Here is a 23,596-nt window from a genome sequence, read left to right as displayed (position 1 = left end):
CTTCGTCTGGCCTCCTTGATTGTCTCGCACCAAGCACTCCGCTTGGTCCCGATCATCCCACCATCGATCGTCAAGTTGCATCCATCATCTACACACCATAAGACAAGCAAACATATATCTCTAACTCCAATTCCAATTAATCTATAATTAATATGCTCAAATAAAATCCTAAATCGATTCAAATCACATCAAAGCTCATGTAAAACCGAAGATCATCAAACCAAATAAATGACAATGTCAATCACTCATCACAAGTAAACCATAACACATTTTAACTTGATTTCTCATTATGTGATTCAACCGGCTCTAGGTCCATGTGGTATATTGATGGCTTATATCTCTATGTCTGTAAAGACAAACTTATATACTTGCAACTTGACGGCACTATAAGTACAGACCCTGGCCAAGGGACAGATCTTTTTTATCAATATCAACAACATATTTGGTATTCCTTCCTCTATACTTCTTCCTCAAACTTAAGTCTCCTCTTTTTAAGGCTCTCACCGTACTTGTTTGTGAAAGGCATTTTCTTTCAGCAACAAATACAGATTTCATACAGCAGACGTACTAGATAGTAGAGTCTAAGCCGTTGAAGAGTAGGACAGGTTGGCGTGCCTTGCCATAAGCCACACGATGGTGACGAGCTCGCCGCCGCTACTGAGCTGCCTGGCATGAGATTCTCTGCTGCAGTGGTCGGCAACGTAGCAAAGCATCTCGACCCACACACCAAAGATGACTTCCAGCTTGCGGGGTTGGTGGTAGAGCACATCGGCCAGTCTTACTCCAGTGTCGTAATCAGCGGGAGCATCAAAGGAGTTCACAAGAACACGTAACCCCGTACGCAGCGCCCACTCAACTCTCTTCTCCGGTGCTGTATGATCAGCTCCCGTTGTACCTCGCATCATTCCGCACAAATCATCGCGGACCTGAAGGTAACGGCTGCGGCGCACAGGGCCGGGCAGCATGTAGGGGCGTTCAACAAGGAGGAACATCATGTAGTTAGATAGCACCTTGATCGCCTCTAGCAGCTTCTCTTTATTGCTGCGATCCTTGAACAGGCAGATCTCACTGGCGACGTGCCAAGCAATGATGCTGTCCTCAAAACCAATGTCCTGGATGCTCCAGCTGATGAGATCGTCAAGATTGAAATGTTGTAGCGTGAGCAGACCCGGGAATGAACCAATTTCCTTACTCTGTCCTACAATCCGTAGCAACTCTCTCAGCACCAACTCCTTGGTAGAGCCAGAAACCCTGACGGACTGCGACTGCGAGTGGCGCAGTTTGCTCCACCAGTCACCGATAAGCCCCAGACCGGGTAACCTTGCCATCGTTTTGCCTGCGGGCTCTCCTTTGTCACGGGCGCAGGACAGTAACAAGTTGTACTGCCCAACGGAGCCGGACCATTTCCTATGTTTTGATGCCCTGAAAAGCTGGCGGAGAGCCACAAGTTGATCGTGGAGCCGATGCCATTTCTTGTCGTACAGCCAGGCCCGTGTCCAAGTCGACCCGATCGCCCTGACCAGGGATGCCATCTCCAAGACCACGGCCCCAACCAGCAAGATGTAGGAGATGGTGACATCATGTCTGTTGTGCCCTTCTTTGCTGCTGATCTGAAACAGCAGGAACGCAGCCAATGTGGCAACCGGCGCAATGACGCGGATGCAGCATCCATACCAGGTGTGGATCACGGCCGCCTTGGTGTACATGATGTCGTACATCAGGGACAGCTCCATCTCCATCAACTTGTCAAGATAGCCACACAATTTGAAAGACTCCATGACTTCATGCATGCACCCACGCTGCACCCTCCTCAAGCCGATGAATAACCCCTTGCAAACATCCAGAAGGCCGTGAGCTGCCATCAGAACTTCCTCGGCATCCAAGCAGTCTCTTCTCTCCAGCAACTCGCGGAGAAGCTTATCGTTTTCCTCATCACGGATGCTGGCATCTGACTTGTCGAGAGAGCTCCAGATGCTGTCCATGCTGGCGCACTTGAGCGCCCATATCCTCTCTCCATACTTGAGAATACCCACGACGAAAATCAGGACGGCGGCCACAATGACCAAGGTCTCGCTGCCTGGTATATACTTATAGAGAACATAGGCAGCTCCCAAGACCTGCACGATGAGAGTCTGCAGGTGGCGCAGCCAGATCCCGTTGTCTTCGGAAGAGTAGGCCGTGATGGTGTCCTGGCCACCGAGATGCACCAGGAGGAACGGCGCCCAGAACGCGACCAGATGGTGGTTTTGCAGCCTGCTGCTAATGGAGAGGTGGCCAAGGGTGAAGAGCGCGGTGGAGTCAGCCAGCTGGTAAGCCATCCACAGTAGCAATCTTGGCACCGGAGAAACGTTGTGGCGACGGATCCAAGCGAACAAGAGCAGGAAAACTTGCAGTCCGAAGCTGAAAAGGACCAGAATTTGTACCGCCCATTCGTTCAGCAGCGCCACCAACAATCCGTACTCCATAGTCCATAGTTCCCTGAAATACATACCTGCGTACATTAACATTCCACCCATTAGAAGGGATAGGTGGATTTTTTTTTCTTATGAAACCACGAATAGATATTATGGCATCTGTGTGAAAGCCAGAGACGAGAAAAAAAGATTATAAAGTCGAGGTAGATGATTTCTATCAAGCAGTATGGCAGGAATAGCAGAGAAGAGCAATGGTGCGGTAAAGCAAAAATCTCTGTCGCCTTGGAAATAACTCATTAGTCATTACACACAAAATTTAATCAAGAGGTTGGTGTAACAAAAAAGGCTTATCGTGGAAGGTAAAATTACGAATTTATGAAATAAATTCATAGTTTAAAAAAAACTATACTGTCTTGAAGTATTCTAGAAAAAACAATATCATCTTGTTATATTCATTTCCTGGAAATTTTCTATATATGAAGCAATTTGGACTGCTAACAATTAATGAATGCTAGCCGCGCAATTGCACGGACCACTTTTATAGTTTTAGCAAATGGCAAAGTTGCAGCAATGGCATAACTAATTAAATGACATTAATTGCGTGACTATGAATATCTGCAAGTTCACAAGAATATCTGCTAGTTTTGAGCAAGTGCTCTGTGCTTTGGTGTGCACTCGCTCAGGGAAATGTTTTTAGGTGAGCCCTAGGAAAACACAAAGACGAAAAATAAACTGAATCTGGGTGAACCCACAGAAAAAGAATTCTAGCCTAAATAAGTAAATGTTCCTAAAATGGCATGCAACCTGACCCGTAATTTGAATTAGCCTACGTATGTATGGTGGAATTTTAGGTGATAGAGATATAGGAAGTAAAATTTTAGTTGACACTGAAAAATAGCAAAATCAAATGAATTTCTCGATAGTAAATAGATACGTACTTTGAAGAAACTATATATACGTACTTTGAAGAAACTATATATACAGAAAACATTGATACTATTCTTTTTTATCCTTGTTTAATCATGCCACTAACAACATTAAAATTCTTTAGATTCAAGGCACTTGAATCATATCTACACTTATTGCTGCCTAATCTATAATTTTTTGTTAGAAAAACTCCACAAAACAAATATATGCAGAAAATATACACCAAGCAGGTATTTAAATGGCAACGTGGATGTTTGAATGTAAGGGAAACTACTGCAATAAGGAACAACTGAAACCTTTTGATGAACGAATAATTCTTGATGAATGAACAAATGGGTTTGTCAAGCGGCACCACCTCTGTAGAGTATATATGCAAGTCTGGTTATGACTGAGAGAGAGAGAGAGAGTAGCGCTCGTGAATGGATAGGTTTTTCAGCCTCGATCCAATGCGGGTATCTGATTGTGGCGCGTGGAGCATTAATCATGTGGCAAACTAACCTGACCTATTACAGCCAGATTGTCGGCGACTGTGAAGCTAGCGTTCCTGATCGAGAGGAGGTAGAAGAGAGGGCTCGGCTGGTCCTGGAAAGGATACAGTGTGACGAAGCCGAGGGTGGTGACATGAAGACCTAGGGTGGTCGATCATGAGGCCCTTTGGTGCATGTCTATTGCTTTTCATTTCGTTTGCTTTCTTTTTACCTTTTCTTTAATCCAGTACATAGTGTCTTATTTTGAATCCTGCTTTTTCTTTACCTTGCTGTCCTGTACCAAAGCCTTAATTCCAATCCCACTCACGAAGCGATCTCAAACTTCATCAACGATTATTCTATTCGGGCATGCACACTGGTTTGCCTTTCATAATACCTTCAAAATCCTCCGCATTGATCGTTTAGAGACAATCACTCCAAAGCATATGCCCTTTGTTGTCTCTCTGTAGACCCATAAGTTTTGGAGTCTCTGCTTCACATAGTTGGTTCAGGTGCCGTTTAGACGCATCTAGACTTAAAACAGTGTTTCGTGAGCATTGTTGCTGTTTTCTTTGTTCATATGTTTTGATTCTTTCTTATCCTAGAGAAAAATATATCTGTGTCTACATATATGCTATGTTTGCACTTCTCGCACTACCACCTTATATCTGATATGATTTGTACATGCTCTTCTTATCGATTAAGATGCTATTATCTGTATTCTGCCTCGTTGGTAAAAGAAAACATGTTTTCCACGAACAAAGTACGGTGAGAGTCAACTTGCTAGAGTGACTCAAATTTAGAGAAGAAGTGAAAAGAAAAATAATGTCTAGAGTGACAAAAAAAATCTGCTCTAGCACCGTGTGCCCATGGTCAGTATTTATATTTACCTTTTGGAGTGTGAGTATACAAGCATACCCCTACAGGAGTAGAAATATAAATTATCACTATACAACCGGGACCTAGAGCTAGTCTATTAAACATTGCTCAGGCCCAAATAATTCTTCAGCTTAGTCTGATGATATCATCTAACCATGGCAGTAACAGTGGCAGCAAGTGGCTGCCATGCTTGGTCGGTCACCGATTGCGGTGCTGGCCCAGTCCAGTGTGTCAGACTGGCCATCGATTAGACCAGCATTTAATGCCGGTCACTTCATGGCAGGACGATGGCGGCCGGTGGACCCCTTCGACGACGAGGATGTCACAGGTCCCGTTACCGCGGTGACCAGTGGCACGGGTAAGGCATTGTTTGCCCCTCTTTTTTTTATGCCACTGTGCCGATGCCCGAGAATCCTGACTTCAATGTTTTTCTTTTGGTATTCAGGGGCCGCTGAAATGCACCAGACCTCGGCCTCCGCTCCCGAGGTCTTGGCACCCCTGGAGAAGCTGATGACTCCTTCGAAGGTGCCCGCAATAGCCGCTCTGGAGACAACGGCTTCGCTGCCTCGAGGCATCGCGCCAGACCATGACCTGTCTCTCATGGCTGGTGAAGGGGGTGGGCTGGACCCTCCATGGTGGCCGACTCTGTAGTCCTAGAGAGAGGCTTGAGCTTTGAAGCCCTGACTCCGGACGAATTCTCTCTCCATCCGAAGGTTTTGATCACCTTTGCCTCAGCCTCGTCTCTCCTTAGGAGCAGGAAGATTGAACTATCTCTGGCTTTGGGGCCCCTGGAGTAGTAGCAGCGCGTCTAGAAGTGGCGTCCTGGTAGGTATGTTCTGGAGGGAGGCTTTTCTAGCTCCAACCTTTGGCCTGCTGTCTTATCTCTCCTTCTCTAGCACCTAGCTCCAACCTCAGTCTTCATTACGAGCAACTGCTCATAATGAAGGTGCTAGGCTGCTCGCAATGCCAGGACCTCACGGTGTCCCAAGACATTGTTCGGGAGGAAGCGGTGGGGCTCCAACTCTCTCTAGAGGAGGCCATGAAGCAAGCGGAGTTTGCGGAGGATCATCTGCAGGAAGAGGCAACGCGCCAGGAGTGTGTGGAGCCTACAGCCTGAGAGGCTACTAACGCCTGCCGGGTTGCAGGGGAGTCCATCAACAAGGCCACCGCGGGACGTGTGGCTGAGGAAAGTGAAGCCCAGATGTTTGAATCGCAGTGGTCATGGCTCAACAAGAGTGGAGGGAGGCACAAGGAGCAGAGATACACTACACGTGGAGCGCTAAGGGCTGGGCGAACACGCGATGGAGGTAGCCTGTGCCATTGAGAGTGCGTTGGGCCTACCATTGCCCTTCGGCCTGGAGTTCCTAGCCCCAACGCTCCATTGCCTCTGGTCTGCAGTAGGGGTGTCGGCCAACACTACAGAGGCCTAGACTAGCTCTAGTGTCCTCGTGGCCTCGGTGCTCTATCTGGCACTGCTGCACTGAGTGGGGCTCTGCCAATTCGAAGCACTGGAGTAGCTGGCCTTGAGCTTCTCGTTCGAGGATATCTGGCCTGAGGCATCTCCTGCAGAGATCCATGCAGCCTTGGACGGCTTCTGCTGGGGAGTATGGGCGAAGCACAGTCGCCCTGCAATGGTGCGTTTTATAGCAGATTGTGTGAAGTCGAGTGCTAGAGGGGCTTCCCACTTGAACTCCTCTGTGGGAGTTTAGGCTCCGCACTTGGATGCCTCTTCTGATGCCCACCTGGGTTGCCTCCTTGTCTAGACATCACTCCACGAGAATAGCCTCCGCGTGCGGGCAACGCTCCGCAGGACCAGCCTTCAGAGGTGTAGTCTTGAGTAGGCTTTATTTTTTCTTTCTCTTCTTTTCCTGTAGGGGGTTGGAGACCTAGCCTGTTACTCATTTCTCCTACTTCATGTATCTTGACTATGCTCGCCAAATTTTGTGGAGCTACGTCACCTTCATGCTTTTATACTTTTATCTGTGTGTTGTGCTGGAATGTACGTGCCACATGGCTAACTCTTGAGCAAGATTTATGCATACAGGTTTGGTGACCCGCAGCAAGAGGGAACTTCCCAAGTGCTAGGGGCTATCGCTTCTAGTGAAGGGCCCAACGTGTCTCGATCGCCTAGTTCTGCGCCACCTTCACTGTGGCGGGAGCACTTTGTCTTACCTTGCAATTCCCAAGGACGCGTAGACCTGGAGGTAGCCGCCAACATCTTGGTTAAGGTGGAGCTGGAGGACTCCTTCACTTGGACATCGGAGGTTGGCCTAGGTTCCATAGGGTTAGATGAGTGGTGAGGGGTTTTTGAGGCCGCTGGCCTGCGTGACTCTCAGTGCTTTGTTCTCCCATAGAACCCAGATAGAACAGTGCCATCAGACATCCTTGAGGATGTTATGGCCCAGATCAAGACGTAGGATGCAGAGGAGTTGTCGTCGTCGGGGAAGTTTGATTTCACGACCTTCGACTCCTACCCTTTCCAGGTGGAACCCTCATCTCCCCGGGCTCGGGGAGACTCTATCTTTTGCAGGAGGTCTAAGGGTTGGGGGTACCCATGTCCTCGATCCGTGTGTCACTATAACGCGAGGTTAGTGGCTCCGGTGAGTAGTGTCTATCCTCTGCATCTCGCCACACTTCGGGAAGATGCGGCGGCCAAGCATGCTTGTTAGGACTGAATTGATTGTAAGGCACATAGCTGAGTATAGTTTCTGTACTCCTTATATAAAAAAATAAGATTGCTATTTGTCGACTCCGCTTCCCCTCTTGCCTTTTAATTTTGCTTGTACCGATGCTATGGAATCTTCCACTTTCCTAGCCTCTTTGCAAGTTGCGGGCGTCAGCGCCCGGAGCGTGTGATTATAGGGACTCTTAGGGCCTGTTTATTTCAGCTATGGCTTTTGGGCTTTTGCTGAAAGCTAGCTTCTAGCTTTTGACTTTTGGCTATTGGCTTTTATAAGAAATTTCTAGCTTCTCAGCACACCAAAAGCCAGAGAAGCACCTCTTAGCCAACTTCTCAGCTTTTAGTTCATTTCATTAGTAGCTAGCTTTTTTCAAAAGCTAGCTTTTTAGAACCCTGTTTGTTTCAACTTTTAGCTTCTACAGAAGCCAACCCTGTAGAAGCTATCCAAAAGCATAAATAAACAGGGCTTTAGATGTCTTAGGTGCAGGTTTGTACCTCAACACGATCGAGGCCTATGGCCTTCGGGGTGGCGGAGGGTTTATACCTCGACGTGACAGAGCCCTATACCTCGACATGACAAAGCCCTATGGCCTTCAGGGTTGTGGAGGGTTAGGACTCACCACAACGAAGGCATGTGGCCTTCGAGGTGGCGGATGGTTTGGAGTCGACGTGACCGAGGCATGTGACCTTTGAGGTGGCGGAGTGTTCGGACTTAACACGACAGAGGCTAGCGGCCTTCAAGGTGGTAAAGTGTTTGTACCTCGATGCGACCGAGGCCTGTGGTCTCGAGGTGGTGGAGGGTCTATACCTCGATGTGGCTGAAGCCTATGGCCTTCGACGTGGCGGAGGGTGGCAAGTACATGATGACACAAGGTAATGACAACGCGTTTGATAGGATAATGTGCCAATTCTCCTGGGGTCCTGGTAGCTCTTAGGTCATCTAATCGGGGTACTGAGCCTTCTCCGAGTAGCTCATGAGCCACCTAAGAAGTACCCTCTTCTAACTAGGAATTCCGGGTTAACCGAGGAAAATGTCTTTCCAAACCATTAGGATGGGGAAAGTTGGCTCTCCGGAGGTGAAGTGTATGCACGAACCAATGGGTGGCATGATGGACACCCTATCTAAGGTTGACCCCAGGAGCTTTTGGGCTCGGATGGAAGAAGCTAATCGCAAGAGCAACAAAGGTAATCCATTTTTAAAGGGTTAGCAAAATCCTGTAGATGTGCAAGATCAGCCAAGCCACTTTCAAGAACTAAAGGTGGCGAGCTATTAATGGCTAGCTTAGCCTTGCATCTTACATGCCTCCTGTATCATGCGGCATGTCATCCCCTAAACCCCTCGTGTCTTCCGGTCATGAGCGAGCAGAGGGAATGGGCTAACTGAGGCCAGTGGCCTTAAAGGTGGTGGAGGGTTTGTACCTCAATGCGACAGAGTCCTGTGGCCTTCTAGGTGGTAGAGGGTCTGCACCTCGATGCGACTGAGGCCTGCGGCCTTTGAGGTGGTGGAATGTTTGTTCCTCGATGCAATCAAGGCCTATGGCCTTTGAGGTGGCAGAGGATCTGCACCTTGACGTGACCGAGGCATGTGGCCTTCGAGGTGGAGGAGTGTTAGGACTCGACACGACCGATGCCTATGGCCTTGGATGTGGTGGAGGTTTTGTACCTCGATGCGACTGAGGTTTGCGGCCTTCAAGGTGGCAGAGGGTCTATATCTCAACGCAACTGAGGTCTATGGCCTTCGAGGTGGCGGAGGGTTTGTACCCTGAGGGTTTATACCACCACGTGACCGAGGCATGTGGCCTTTGAGGTGGTGAAGGGTTTATACCTTGATGCGACCAAGGCATGTGGCCTTCAAGGTGATAGAGGGTTTGTACCTCAATGTGACCAAGTCCTGTGGCCTTCAAGGTGGCTAAGGGTGCCACAATGATGGGCTTATTGGTGCCATCTTGTGGGCTTTCGCTTGCTGTGTGACATATCACACTACTAAGCTGTAACACCCTGATTTTTAGATTTCTCAAATTTTTTAAATTTTTCAAGAGTATTGAATAGCTTCACCAGTAGAATAGATTTAAAACCTATTTTCTTTATCAATCAATCAATATAGGTTATTATTTTCTATGTATTGCATGCTGAGTTTTGCTAGGAGCCAGGTAAATGCATTAGAGTTCTTTTTCTTTTCTTTCTCTTTGGTGTTTTGAGTGAAAAAGATTTTGAAAAAGGTTTTTACAAAACTCAGTAGTGAATAAGTTAAGGATCTTAATGGTTGGAATTCAAAGTCTTTGAATTCATCATCTACTCAATCCTTGATCATACCTGATCTTTCTCCAGGTCAATTCAAATCTTATCCAAATCCTTGTTTAAAGCCAATCACTCAGAAGTTCCAATGACTACAAAAGTTGTAGATCTTTTCGAGTACTACATTTAAAATCAAGAAATTTCCAATTTGGAGTCCGGACGATGGAGATATCATCCTCGGAATACAGAGCTGCGAAAAAGGAATCGTAACCGACTCGAACTCGAATCCGATTCGTGTTTGGTTTGCACTCCACCTCAACAAGCCGCCCCTAGCCCTATATATATGAGTTGCACGCCCTCTCCTACCTCTATTCCATGCCCCCAAGCCCTATACGTCGCTGCTGCCCTGTCCATGCGTCGCCGGAGCGCCGCCGTTCGCCGGAGCCACCGCCGTCCGTGATGCGCTACATCGTCTTCTCCGCAAATCCTCCTTCTTCCACCATCAAAGCAAGGTGAGGACCCCTTTTTCTCCTCCCTTACTACTGTTTTAGCATCATACTAAGTCTCTAGCTAAGCCCTAGCCCCGGCCAAAGACCGATCTACGCCGCCATGGTTGTCACCGTCGCGGACAGCCGCGAGACAGCCGCGCTGTAGCTGATTGGCATCGACGTTCCTGACCGACCAGAGGTCAAATCACCAAGCCCTTTCATCGGTGCATGTCTCATGATGTTCCTCACACCCTCACCAACCAGGTCAGCTAGTAGAGCAGCCAAACTACCGCAATCAAGATCGGAATACCCGCTGTCCGGTTTTTGGACGTGTTTTGCGTGCGCACTGGATTTGCATTCGCATCCCCCGTCAATCCAAAAGTTGTATGGATGCACCAACTGCATCATGGCGTGTCCCATGGAGTCTTCTACGTGACCCTAGGAGCCCATCCCCATTTGTGTAGCGACACGACCAGGACGCCATTGCCAACTACAGCATGTCGCAGCCATCACCCGTCTCATCTTTGTTGATCGTTCTTCCTCTCAGTTGATGATCTACCCAAGACTATGTGATAGCATTATGTTCCTGGGTTATATGAACATCTTTGTTCAAATGGTTTCTCAAATTTCATAGCCAATCTCCTGGAATGTGAGCGTCTTCGTTCCTGCATTTGTTCGCGGTCACCACCAAACCTAGAAGCAGTCATCGTTGTTTTGCCGCTACCTCGGATGACCCCTTCCAAAACCAACCATACCACTGAGTTAGTCTTTCCACATTCTACGCCATGCTCCCCTTGTTTCACTGAAACACCACTGAAGCCGACATTGATGTCTGTGGCCATGTGCCCGATCGTCATCTCCGACGAAACTCAAACCAACACCGCTATATAGAGTCACCAGTAGTATCCTTAACCTAGAAGTATAACCTTCAGCCTTTTTGATCCATCTTAGGTGACCAATACTAGATCTCAGCGTATTCTTTCTTTAATCCAAGATGGTACTTGCAAAGCATGTCAAGTCAGCACCACATCATTCTTCTTAGTTTAGTCAGCGAAGTCTAGTCTGCCCTAAACTTCTTGAATCTTGCGCAATGACGTTGTCAAGCCTAGCGCAATGATTGCACAATAAACTCTTTTCCTATAGGAAGATAACTCCAGTAAATTAGTCTTTCCTTTTCAGCCTAATCCATCTCTCAAAAGCTGTTCTCTTTTCATCTTAACTCCGATTTAGACAATTCTTGCGTCTAAATGTTTCTAAAATCATCCCTATCCAACCATAGTGTTTTTAAAGTATTTTAATGATGTTTGGTATGTTGTTCTTAGTGTTTTCCTTTGTGTTGTTTGTCGGTAGTACTCGCGATTAGTCGATAACGTTCCGGAGCAGTTCGAAGGACTTCAAGACCAAGATTTCGACAACACTGAGCAGCATTGGGAAAAAGGCAAGTGTCCTTGATCATATTGAACCTATGTTTTTAAATGTTTTGTTTTACAAAATTGCATGCAGTGTCAAGATGATGGGTAGTCACCTATGTTAGGGTTTTTCCCTAGATTTTCCCCTATCATCCCTTGGAACCTAGATGGTTTATGGTTAGATGTCCTTTGTGGGTAGATTGCTTAGCCATGCTTTTGGGATGTTAAGAAGTGTCATGATCTTGACTAATGAACATATACAACATTGATGGTTAATTTGTTAATGGTCTAACAACATGGAATCCTAGGCCTTGAGCAAAGTAGTTTTGATGGTTGTCATGGTTATGATGTTTGTTTAGTATTTTCTCAAGTAACCTAAGTAAGGACCGGTTCGTGGAGCGACAACTCAAGAAGTAACGTACCAACCACGATGCTGATATGGGTAAGGCGTGACATATTGATTAGAGTCTGTCCAGTGTGTGTTGGGTCAGCACAAAAGGGGGCTTCTGGGTAGGAGCTTTGCTTGCGTAAAGCCTGGCGGTGAAACCTAGTGGGCAGACACATATTGGATTAGTCTCTGGTTAGTGGAAAGTGTCATACAGTGATTCTTGGTGACACACCACTGGCGTGTGTTAAGTGTTTCGCGAACACGGCAACATGGAATTCACTGACTCGTGGGGAAAGCTGGTCAACCTTTGTAGAGTGTAAAACTGTTATAACAACCGTGCTCACGGATATGAGAGACTTGGATCCTCACATGATTAGTGAGTTGTGGTTATGGGTTCTGGTTGTGGTTGTGGTTTTGGTTGTGGTTATGGTTCTGGTACAGGGAGTACTAGATGGTTGTGGTTATGGTTCTGGTACAGGGAGTACTAGATGGTTGTGGTTTGGATATAGTACAGGGAGTACTAGATAGTTATGGTGTGCAAGGTGGGGAGCCTTGTATGCTAGGTGTTAGACTGTATGGGTTACATTCACTTAATAATTGCTTAATGCTTTTGAGTCCAAATATGTTTTCATTACTCGGATTTACGCAACTATACCATGTGTTAGCCTATTATTGATATAAGCCTGCATATCATTACTTTCCCCCACTTGCTGAGTACCCTATGTGCTCACACTTGCTATTTTCCCTATACCATGCGACATGTATGTTGCTGCTCAGTGAGTGAAGATGTTGAAGACTATCAAGACAAGGTTGTGATGTTCTAGGCATGTGTCTCCTGGTCGGTTGTCTGCAGTGTTGTTGGGCACCAGTGCTTCTGTTCCGCTGCAGATATCTTCATAGAAGACAATATATGTCAACTGTTGTAAGAGTTTAATGTTATTTAATAAAAGTATTGCTTTTGTTACTTCACCTGTGACGTCCTTATGTGTGTTGAACATCTTGGGCACACATAAGCCGTATCTGGTTTTGGCTGTTAAAACCGGGTGTGACATGAGCAGAGATGTAACTCGAGGTATGAGATTACTTTTAGCACTGTGTAGCCATTTGTAGTAGAGAATATCAACATCTAGGTAAGCTAACTTCAGCATACACCAAATTCATTAAATATCAATAGCTAGCCCGGCTAATGCTAGCACCGAGTAGTCGCATGTAGGGTGTACCTTGCATTGATTGGGTTCCCTATAGCACACTCCGGTCACCTTTGAGGTGGTGGAGGGGCAATGCTTGACACGACTGAGGCCAATGGCAGACAAAGTCGAGTGAGTTGAGGTAAGAGCCCTCCCATTTGTTCTGAAATGTTCCTAGAGCTAATGCTAGCCGAAGGACTAGGTTTTTGGGTGCGCAGGTTTACGGCATAACCTTGGGATTGTACCAAGCCTTGGTTTCGACGATGTAGCAATCAAGTTTCTAGACAGCATGGAGCCTCGTGCCCTTTACGAGGTTGAGGGAGAGTTTCTCTTTCTTTGGTGGCTCTGGTAGCTGAACTTGGAGTGAGCGCCCCTTGATTTATGTTGGAGTCTGCCTAGTCGCCGAATAGAAGACGGAAGGGGGTAAACCTAGTGGGGCCTGTGACTGTGGTGTGGAGGAACCATAACACTTTTAGAAGCTCTTGAACCCATAGGCCTTTAGCGAGGCCGACAAGGTGCCAGTTTTGTCGAGGGTTTTTCCCTAACAATATATTCGTAAGAATAACAGGGTTGTCTTCATGATTCAGGAATCGAACAAGAGACGAGGCACACGTGATGTATATAGGTTTGGGCCCCCGATTGGAGTAATACCCTACGTCATGTGTGGTCGATGATGTACCTGTATTCACTCGAGTACAAGTAATGTGTCTAGATCTATTCCAAGGAGTAGATGGGATCTAAACTAGACTAATGAGGAAGTCATCTAGTATCTCCTGTGGCCCTAATATTTGCGTCGAGTTGCAGATGAGTTGTGCTCCTCCGAAAAAAAGAGTCCCGCTTCAGGGGTATGGATCCCCGCCTTATACAGGGGTCTTGTACCGCCTCCTATCTCGCCGTAGTCGATAGGGAGTCCTTTATCTTGTCCACCAAGAAAGATCAGATAAATCCGGCTGGGACACTAGTTGTTCTCGAGTTGGGTAACCAATTGAGACCTTCCTAGTATGCGCCTACTAGATCTCCGGGAGTATCAAGTACCGCAGATTCAGTTATGTAATATCCGGAGTAGTTAAGTATGCACACGACATACCCTATCCGTATATGGTATACTCTTTATGGATATATACCCCATAGTTAGATATTCGATAGTAGCCCCCTAACTCTACTTGGGAGGAAGTGTTTTTGCAATTACCCACTTGAATACCGCCAAGTCTAAACCTGATCGAGTAAGGTGGTTCAGGCTTGCAGTCGAGAGAATCGAGTAAGAACGGATCCAATTCTGAGTATCGAGTGGAACACAATTGGGTCGAGCACCCTGCTGTTAACCGCAACTGAAGCTTAAGAAAGGACTAAAAGCTCAATTAGTTGACACCTAATTCCAAGTAGAATTAAAAAAACCTTTCAAAATTTGAACCGATGGGTATAGGCGCATTAATGTGTGCAGAGATTCACACGATATCATCACTCCACCTTTCACGCTAATCGAGGCACCACAGAAACATGTTCCGAAGCGGATTTGTTTTTTGAATTTTACCCAGGGATAATTCCTACTTATTCCCTCGAGGAGAAACTCTATCGCCTCATCTTTTCTGCTTTCACCAGACTCTTGCTTTTTGATTTCTTCTCCAAAGCTTTTTAGCATTGGCTACTTTTGTTTGAGAAACTTTTGTTCTTCTCCCTCATAGAGGGGAATCTTGATTGGGTGGCTCTACCATTTGGAGTGGTGGACCTCATCTCCAGCAAATTACCGTAGCCAGAAGATTTACCCTTTTTCCGCTGTGTCTACTCCACTTGGTATGAAGTGCACAGGGTGGCCGAGTTCACACCATGGATCCTGAAAGGGCAGTTTGTGCACAACGATGGCTTGGTGGAGGTGCATCATCTTGGAAGTGAAGCAGTCTTCGACCATCATTCTCAAGGTTTAGTTGGCAACAACTGGGAGACGATCGAGGCCTCGAGCGGGCTCTTGATCGTCATCGAAAGAGGGTGTCAGATCAAAGGTAGGATAATGAATCTGGTAATCGGATGGTTTTTCTATCTTTCGCCGCTCTCACGTGATGCATTCTGGGTGAACCTGGAGGGATGCGTGGTATGAAGGAACGAAAGGCTGTTCATAATCGTTGTTCCAAGAAAGTCGTGCTTCCATCTCCAGATGACAAAGGGTGTGCACGTATATCTTGGCAATGGGCCACCGCGGTCGTTCCAGATCTCCAGTAGTAAATTCTGGTGGCACATTGCAGATTTTCTAAACGGAATCACCTCAGGAGATCCATCTTGGGCCATAGCAACATTACAACAGTCGATGCCTAAGTTCGAGCTCTAGCAACCCAATATGGGGGGTACCCGACTCATCCTGGACAAGACCCGCACCTTTTTCTTAAAGTCCTAGGGTGACCAAATTGACGACCCTGCTGAGCACAATGCCTCAATGCCAATTTCCATTCATATCTTTGGCGATGACATCTGTGAGCTGCTAGATTGGAAAACTGTCCCCTGGATGAAGGAAAGAACAATCCTACTAGGCTAGACATTTGAGGTTGTTCCACTAGTACCTGGGATTACTCATCCTGGCCAAATTTTATGCTTTCACCGAACAAGCTCGTCATGCGACCGAGATGAGTACTCAGTGCTTGAGATTTCTTACCACAACGTAGTTTCCAGGACGCTCAAGTCAGTTGAAGGGAATTTTAAGTGGTGTTCTTGTTGGTGGCTGTCGCACAAGCTTTCCCCTTAGATATGTAATAAGTTTCCTGGTATGCTTTTGGCTGGCGATTGTAAAAACATGTTTCTGATATTTTGCTTAATCTCACATGCTATTGCTACTATTTCCTTGTCAATGAAATTGAGTTAGCATAAATAGATGCAAATATAACTAGCACATGCTATCGCCTCCTTCAAGATTGTCCGACTATATATCTATTAATGCCTAAAAACTCGATTAAACAAGCCATTATATGCACGATCCTTGAGTAATTTCTCGAGGAAGCTCAAGAAGGAAAAGACTAACAGTGAACTAGAAAAACATAATAATTTTTTGCAAACTTTCACTGACTTGCGCATTTGATCAATCATACAAATAAGAACTTGTCAGAGAGCACACACGGGACCGACTAGGACTTTTAGAACCTTTGTTGGCCGTTAGGTGTGAGATGCATGATAATATCGGTGCCATTATGCCTTATGAGGTGTAACTATCCGTAATAGACCCAATACATGCCCCTGTTGGTTCTATCCAACGCGATCGATGCAAAGCCAGATAAATTTTTGCAAAAAAATACTTGAAAAGAATACGGTATTATTTTGTAGCCCCTAACTCTCTGTTCAAGGAGATGATTTATCGAGTAGAGAGTAGGAAATAACATACCTATACCATTGAAGGAAAATAGCGTAGCCCTCAACTTTCTACTCGATGACTGAATAGACTAAAGAGTAAAGCCTTAGCATCGAAAGTATGCAATGTAGCCCCTGACTCTCTGTTTCATGTGAAAATCAAAATAGAGACTAGAGCATATGTGCCATACTTGACGTGCCACCTGCCTCTTACTCAATGACTGGATTCGAGTAGATAGTGGAGCATAAGTGCTAATATTACACGATGTAGCTCCTAGTCTTCTGAATGGTGTGATAACCAGACATAAAAAGTGAAGAAAAAGCATCAAAAAAGTATGATGTAGCCCCGACTATGCGCTCAATGTGGTAATCGAGTGGAGAGTAGAAAATAAGAATAAAAAATGTGTGATGTAGCTCGCAACTCTCTGCTCGATGTGGTGATTGAGTGGACAATAGAGCATAAGCATCAACACACCATTCTTGACCGTATACTCGATGGCCTCAGCCCCCGAGCTTTGGGTTACAAATATGTTGTGGTCATCGAGTGAACTGGAGCGGACAGGTAGGTGAGAATTAAAAACCCACTCTCGTTCATGCTCGTTTTCACTGCAACCTTTGATTTCACGTGTTATAATGACCACCCATCCCTCTTTGCAAAGATTAGAGAGGTCATAACGCTCCCACGATGCCATGACTTCCACCAGGCGTGCAGCACGATTGAGGTGTTCTTGAGCATGCTATCGTTTCGGATCTTAATAGCTCCATTTACATAGTATGATCCGTTTCCATAGCTATAAATAGAGGGGACTTGAGGCTGTTTATTTTCACTCCATCTCCTCCCTTTCTTCCCTTGCCTTGCCTGATAGAACTTGTAGATCTTGGAGCCATGGCCTCCACTCCACCACTGTCTCTCAAGTCGAGCTCACAAAATAGAGGAGAGGAAACTCTCTCCCCAAAGCCTCTCACCATGGTTCCACCCAGTGTCATCATCATTTCTTCCAACGTGGAGGAATCGACTGAGAGGCCTAGAGGAAGAGATCACAGAGAAACACCTGGGGATGGCTGGCCCCTCTCCCGGTGGGTGTAGTGCTTCATTGCCGCTATGCCACATGGCAAGCAATGTGAAGAACATGGGAGAGGGATGAAATTGGTGGTGATCCTGACAAGATCATCGACCAGGCTGCTGATGAAGTTTTCGGCGATGAAGCCCCCGAGCCCTCGACGGCGAAGAAAGCATAGTCGTCTTCTCCGTCGATAACTGTTAGATCACCTCCGTGGCCCGCGGAGGGTCCATCAGGATCACGGGCACCGGTCAGTAGCTCCAGCAGGGTCTTCGCGTCAGCCATTTTTCCTGGACCTTATGCTGCCTGGCGTCCGATTCATAGAGTTATTAGCTTCCGCCCCAGGGAACAATATAGAATGTTTCTCAACTCATCCAAGGGTGAATAGGGTTCACACGCTTCTGAACTCATGGATATAGTGGATCTTCACTATTTGCCACGTAGGTCGAGAGGAAAAGAAAAAGTATGTGATAGGTTAGTTAATCTGATCGAATACAATCGACTTACCTCTAACTTTCCTTACCTATGAATAAAATTGTCGAAGTTGATCGATGTGACACAAGCTTTCGAGTATCTCACCATTTGGAGTAGATAACCATACTGATCTAGGTCAAGTAACTTCAACTACTATGTAGGGTCCTTCCTACTTATGTGATAACTTATGGTGCTAGGCCTGTTTCTGCATCTTTCATAGGACAAGATCTCTAGTAGCGAGTCTCCTGGGCTGGACTTTCTGACTATGATATCTACACAATGCTTGCTAATACTTTACCGCTCGAATGAATGCTCGATCATGGTACGCCCGGAGTAAATTAATGTCATCTGCTCGTAACTGCTCCTGCCCCTCTTCCGAGTAATTTTCCACTCGAGATGATCCAAGTTGCAATTCAATCGAGAGCACCGCTTCTACTCTGTAGACTAAAACTAACGGAGTTTCACTGGTGTCCCTGTTAGTCAAGGTGCAAACGGCACACAGTACTGAGGGAAGCTCTTTCACCCATCGTTTTGAGTAGGCCTTTAGCTTGTTGAAAACCCGAGTTGTGAGACCCTGCAAGACTATACTGTAACACCCTGATTTTCAGATTTCTCAAATTTCTAAAATTTTCCAAGAGTATTGAATAGCTTCACTAGTGGTATAGGTTTAAAACTTAGTTTCTTAATCAATCAATCAATATAGGTTATTATTTTCTGTGCATTGCATGCTGAGTTTTGTTAGGAGCCAGGTAAATGCATTAGATTTCTTTTTTCTTTTCTTTTTCTTTGGTGTTTTGAGTGAAAAAGATTTTGAAAAGATTTTTGCAAAACTCAGTAGTGAACAAGTTAAGGATCTTAATGGTTGGAATACAAAGTCCTCGAATTCATCATCTATTCAATCCTTGATTATACTTGATCCTTCTCCATCTCAATTCAAATATTATCCAAATCCTTGTTTAAAGTCAATCTCTTCTCTTTCTCAAATTCTACCCAAATCTAAATTTAAATTCCTTATCTACTCATATTCTTATTCAACCCCATCTTTTTCGTTTCTCTTAAATTCACTCCGAACACAATTCAAATTCAAATCCTATTCAAATTTCTCTGCAAAAGTTTCTTTTCTAAACCCTAGATATACCTAAAGTGTCTTTGGACTCAATCTTGCTCAAGTCCAAACCCTTAGCCAAGTCTTCTAGATGCCCAACAAAGGATCCACGAAATCTGCAAATTTTCGCAGAGTACTAGATAGCCTTATCTTCTCATGAATTTTTGGAGTTTAAAATGGCCTCAAATGCAAATCTTGACAATACCAAAGTTGTAGATCTAGGTCAAGTAACCTATGGAAGTTCTCTTTTGGATAATGGAGCTGGGAGTTATGGCCCCCGAAATCAGTGATGCGCAGAGAAGTCCGAGTTCAAACAGTTAATCTTGTGGTGCATTTTTTGAATCAAGATGGCATTTTCAAAAGTTCCAATGACTTCCAAAGTTGTAGATATTTGTGAGTACTACAATTTAGAATCAAGAAACATCCGATTTGGAGTCCGAACGATGGAGGTATCATCATCGGAATACAGAGCTATGAAAAAGGAAACCGTAACTGACTCGAACTCGAATCCAATTCGTGTTCGGTTTGGACTCTACCTCAACCAGCCATCCCTAGCCCTATATATATGAGTTGCACACCATTTTCTACCTCTATTCCATACTCCCAAGCCCTAGAAGTCGCTACTGTCCTGCCCGTGTGTCGCCGGAGCGCCGCCATTCGCCGGAGCCGCCGCCGCCCGTGATGCGCTACGTCATCTTCTCTGCGAATCCTCCTTCCTCGACCATCAAAGTAATGTGAGGACCCCTTATTCTCCTCCCTTACTACTGTTTTAACATCATAATAAGTCCCTAGCCAAGCTCTAGCCCCGACCAAAGCCCGATCTACGCCATCACGGTCGTCGCCGTCGGGGATAGCTGCAAGACAGCCGTGTTGTAGCCGATTGGCATCGATGTTCCGGACCGACAAGAGGTCAAATGACCAAGCCCTTTCACCTGTGTATGTCCCATGATGTTTCCACGCCCTCACCAACTAGGTCGGCCAGTAGAGCAGCCAAACTACCACAATCAAGGTCGACATACCCGGTGTCCAGTTTCTGAACGCATTCTGCGCGTGCACCGTATTTGCATTCATGTTCCTCGTCAATCCGAAAGCTGTATGGATGCACCAACTGCGTCACGGCATGTCCCATCAAGTATTCTACGTTACCCTAGGAGCCCATCTCTGTTTGTGCAGTGACACGACCTAGACATCATTGCCAACCACAGCATGTCACAGCCATCACCCGTCTCACCTGTGCTGATCGTTCTTCCTCTCAGTGGATGATCTACCAAAACCCATGCCATAGCATTGTGTTCTTGGGATATATGAACATCTCTATTCAAACGGTTTCTCAAATTTCATAGCCAATCTCCTGGAACGTGAGCATCTTCGTTCCTGAATCTGTTCGCGGTCACCACCAAACCTAGAAGCAGTCATCGCTGTTTTGCCACTACCTTGGATGACCCCTTCCAAAGCCAACCATAACGCTGAGTTAGTCTTTCCGTGTTCTATGCCATGCTTCCCTCATTTCACTGAAACACCACTGAAGCCGACATCGATGTTTGTAGCCACATGCCCGATCACCATCTCCGACGAAACCCGAACCACCACAGCTACATAGAGTCATCGGCAGTATCCTCAACCTAGAAGTGTAACCTTCGGCCTTTTTGATCCATCATACATGATTGATACTAGATCTCAGCATATCCCTTCTTTAATCCAAGATGGCACTTGCATAGCATGCCAAGTCAGCGCCATATCATTCTCCTTAGCCTAGTCAATGAAGTCTAGTCTGCCCTACACTTCTTGAATCTTGCACAATAATATTGTCAAGCCTGACACAGTGATTATGCAATAAACTCTTTCCCATAGGAAGATAACTCCAGTAAATTAGTCTTTCTTTTCAGTCTAATCCATCTCTCGAAAGCTATTCTCTTTTCATCTTAACTCCGATTTAGACGATTCTTGCATCTCAATGTTTCTAAAATCTTACCTATCCAACCGTAGTGTTTATAAAGTGTTTTAATGATGTTTGGTATGTTGTTCTTAGTGTTTTCCTTTGTGTTGTTTGTCAGTAGTTCTCACGATTAGTTGATAATGTTTAGGAGCAGTTCGAGAGACTTCAAGACCAAGATTTCGACAACACTGAGCAGCATTGGGTAAAAGGAAAGTATCCTTGATCATCTTGAACCTATATTTTAAATGTTTTGTTTTACAAAACTGCATGCAATGTCTGTCAATATGTTGCGTAGTCACCTATGTTAGGGTTTTCCATAGATTTTCCCATATCATCCCTTGGAACCTAGATGGTTTATGGTTAGGTGTCTTTTATGGGTAGATTGCTTAGCCATGCTTTTGGGGTGTTAAGAAGTGTTATAATATTGACTAATGAACATATAAAACATTGATGGTTAATTTGCTAATGGTCTAGCAAGATGGAACCTTAGGCCTTGAGCAAAGTGGTGTTGATGGTTGTCATGGTTATGATGTTGGTTTAGTGTTTGCTCAAGTAACCTAAGTAAGGACCGGTTTGTGGAGCGACAACCCAAGAAGTAACGTACCAATCACGAGACTGATATGGGTAAGGCTGACATACTGATTAGAGTCTGTCCAGTATGTATTGGGTCAGCACAAAAGGGGGCTTCTGGGTAGGAGCTTAGCTTGCGTAAAGCTTGGCGGTGAAACCTACTGGGCAGACACATACTGGATTAGTCTCTGGTTAGTGGAAAGTGTCATACAGTGATTCTTGGCGGCACACCACTGGCGTGTGTTAAGTGTTTCGCGAACACGATAACATGAAATTCACTGACTCGTGGGGAAAGCTGGACAACCTCTGAAGAGTGTAAAATTGTTATAACAGCCGTGCTCACGGATAGAGAGACTTGGATTCTCACATGATTAGTGGGTTGTGGTTATGATTTTGGTTGTGGTCGTGGTTCTGGTACAGGGAGTACTAGATGGTTGTGGCTATGGTTCTGGTACAGGGAGTACTTGATGGTTGTGGCTATGGTTCTGGTACAGGGAGTACTAGGTGGTCATGGTTATGGTTCTGGTAAAAGGAGTACTAGATGGTTGTGGTTTTGGATAAAGTATAGGGAGTAGTAGAAGGTTATGGTGCGCAAGGTGGGGAGCCTTGTATGCTGGGTGTTGCACTGTAAGGGTTACAATCACTTAATAATTGTTTAATGCTTTTGAGTCCAAATATGTTTTCATTATATGCATTTACGCAAATATACCATGTGTTATCCTATTCTTGATATAAGCCTGCATATCATTATCTTTCTCACACTTGCTGAGCACGTCATGTACTCACACTTGCTATTTTCCCTACACCATGCGACATGTATGCTGCTGCTCAGTGAGTGAAGATGTTGAAGACTATCAAGACGAGGTTGTGATGTTCTAGGTGTGTGTCTCCTGATCGGTTGCCTATGGTGTTGTTGGGCACCAGTGCTTCTGTTCCGCTGCAGATATCTTGATAGAAGACAATATTTGTCAATTGTTGTAAGAGTTTGACGTTTATTTAATAAAAGTATTGCTTTTGTTACTTCACGTGTGATGTCCTTATTTGTGTTGAACATCCTGGGCACACATAAGCCGTATCTGGTTTTGGCCGTTAAAACCGGGTGTGACATATACCATTGGCGTGCTCAACCTAACTGTTGCTCTGGGGGTGAACTACAGGGGCAAAACAAGTTTTAATGCCGAATTCTTCACAGAATGCAATAAAGGTCCCACTTTTGAACTAGCTACTGTTATATGTAATTATCCAATGCAGAATTCCGAATCGGGTAATTATGCTCCTCATGAACTTCTTAGCCGCTTCTGCGGTTATGTTCCCAATGGGTTCGGCCTCAATCCACTTAGTGAATGTGTTGATAGCCACAAATAGGAACTTGTAGCAGCCTTGGGCCCTTGGGAATGGTCCCAGGATATCCAAGCCCCAGATGGAGAAAGGCCAAGAAAGAGGAATTGTTTGCAGAACTTGAGCCGATAGAGTGGTCTACCTTCCAAAGATTAGGAGCTCTCGCTATTTTTAACCAGTTTGGAAGCATTCTGGAGGGCAGTCAGCTAATAGAATCTCTGGCAGAAAGTTTTTTGGACCAAGGTGCGATAAGACACATGATTACCACATATGCCTCCATGGATATCAAGCAATAATTTATCTCCCTCTTCCTAAGTGATGCACTTCATCAAGATTATGTTACTCCCCTTTCGGTAGAGCTTGTTGTCAACCAAAGCATATAGCTTTGACTTACGAGCAATTTTCTCTATAGATGCATCATCGTCAAGGATGTCTCAACCTTCAATATAGGCTTGGTACGGAGTCATCTAAGTCAGCTCACATTCGAGTAGTGCAGCTACCATGTCTACGATTTCTGCCTCCCTGACCTGGCTAGACTGTTGGTTGGATTGGGTAGCATCCGTTCACCGAACTGTCAGGACAAATGGTCTGAGGAGTTTCTCAACAAAGACTCCTATGGGCACTGGTGCTCGAGAAGAAGCGAGTCTAGCATGTTCATCCGCACTAGAGTTATCGCTCCTTTTGATGTGCGTTACTTCTAGCCCTTCAAAC

General features: G+C 45.5%; 1 protein-coding gene across 1 annotated transcript; it reads right to left on the bottom strand.

Annotated features, from left to right (window-relative positions):
• Positions 1–581: 581 nt before the first annotated feature.
• LOC133888352 (uncharacterized) lies at positions 582–2,465 on the bottom strand. The gene has a single exon (XM_062328557.1). It carries the CDS (start codon positions 2,463–2,465, stop codon positions 582–584), a length of 1,884 nt encoding a protein of 627 aa, XP_062184541.1.
• Between the last annotated feature and the right edge of the window lie 21,131 nt (positions 2,466–23,596).

The sequence above is a fragment of the Phragmites australis genome, chromosome 13, assembly GCF_958298935.1.
Source record: "Phragmites australis chromosome 13, lpPhrAust1.1, whole genome shotgun sequence".
Lineage (NCBI taxonomy): Eukaryota > Viridiplantae > Streptophyta > Magnoliopsida > Poales > Poaceae > Phragmites > Phragmites australis.
The sequence above is the reverse complement of the archived record's forward strand: the minus strand, read 5'-3'. Positions and strand labels throughout refer to the sequence as shown.

Bases quoted from the DNA above. Each gene is read 5' to 3' on its own strand.
- LOC133888352 (XM_062328557.1), bottom strand. From the start codon at position 2,465: ATGGAGTACGGATTGTTGGTGGCGCTGCTGAACGAATGGGCGGTACAA.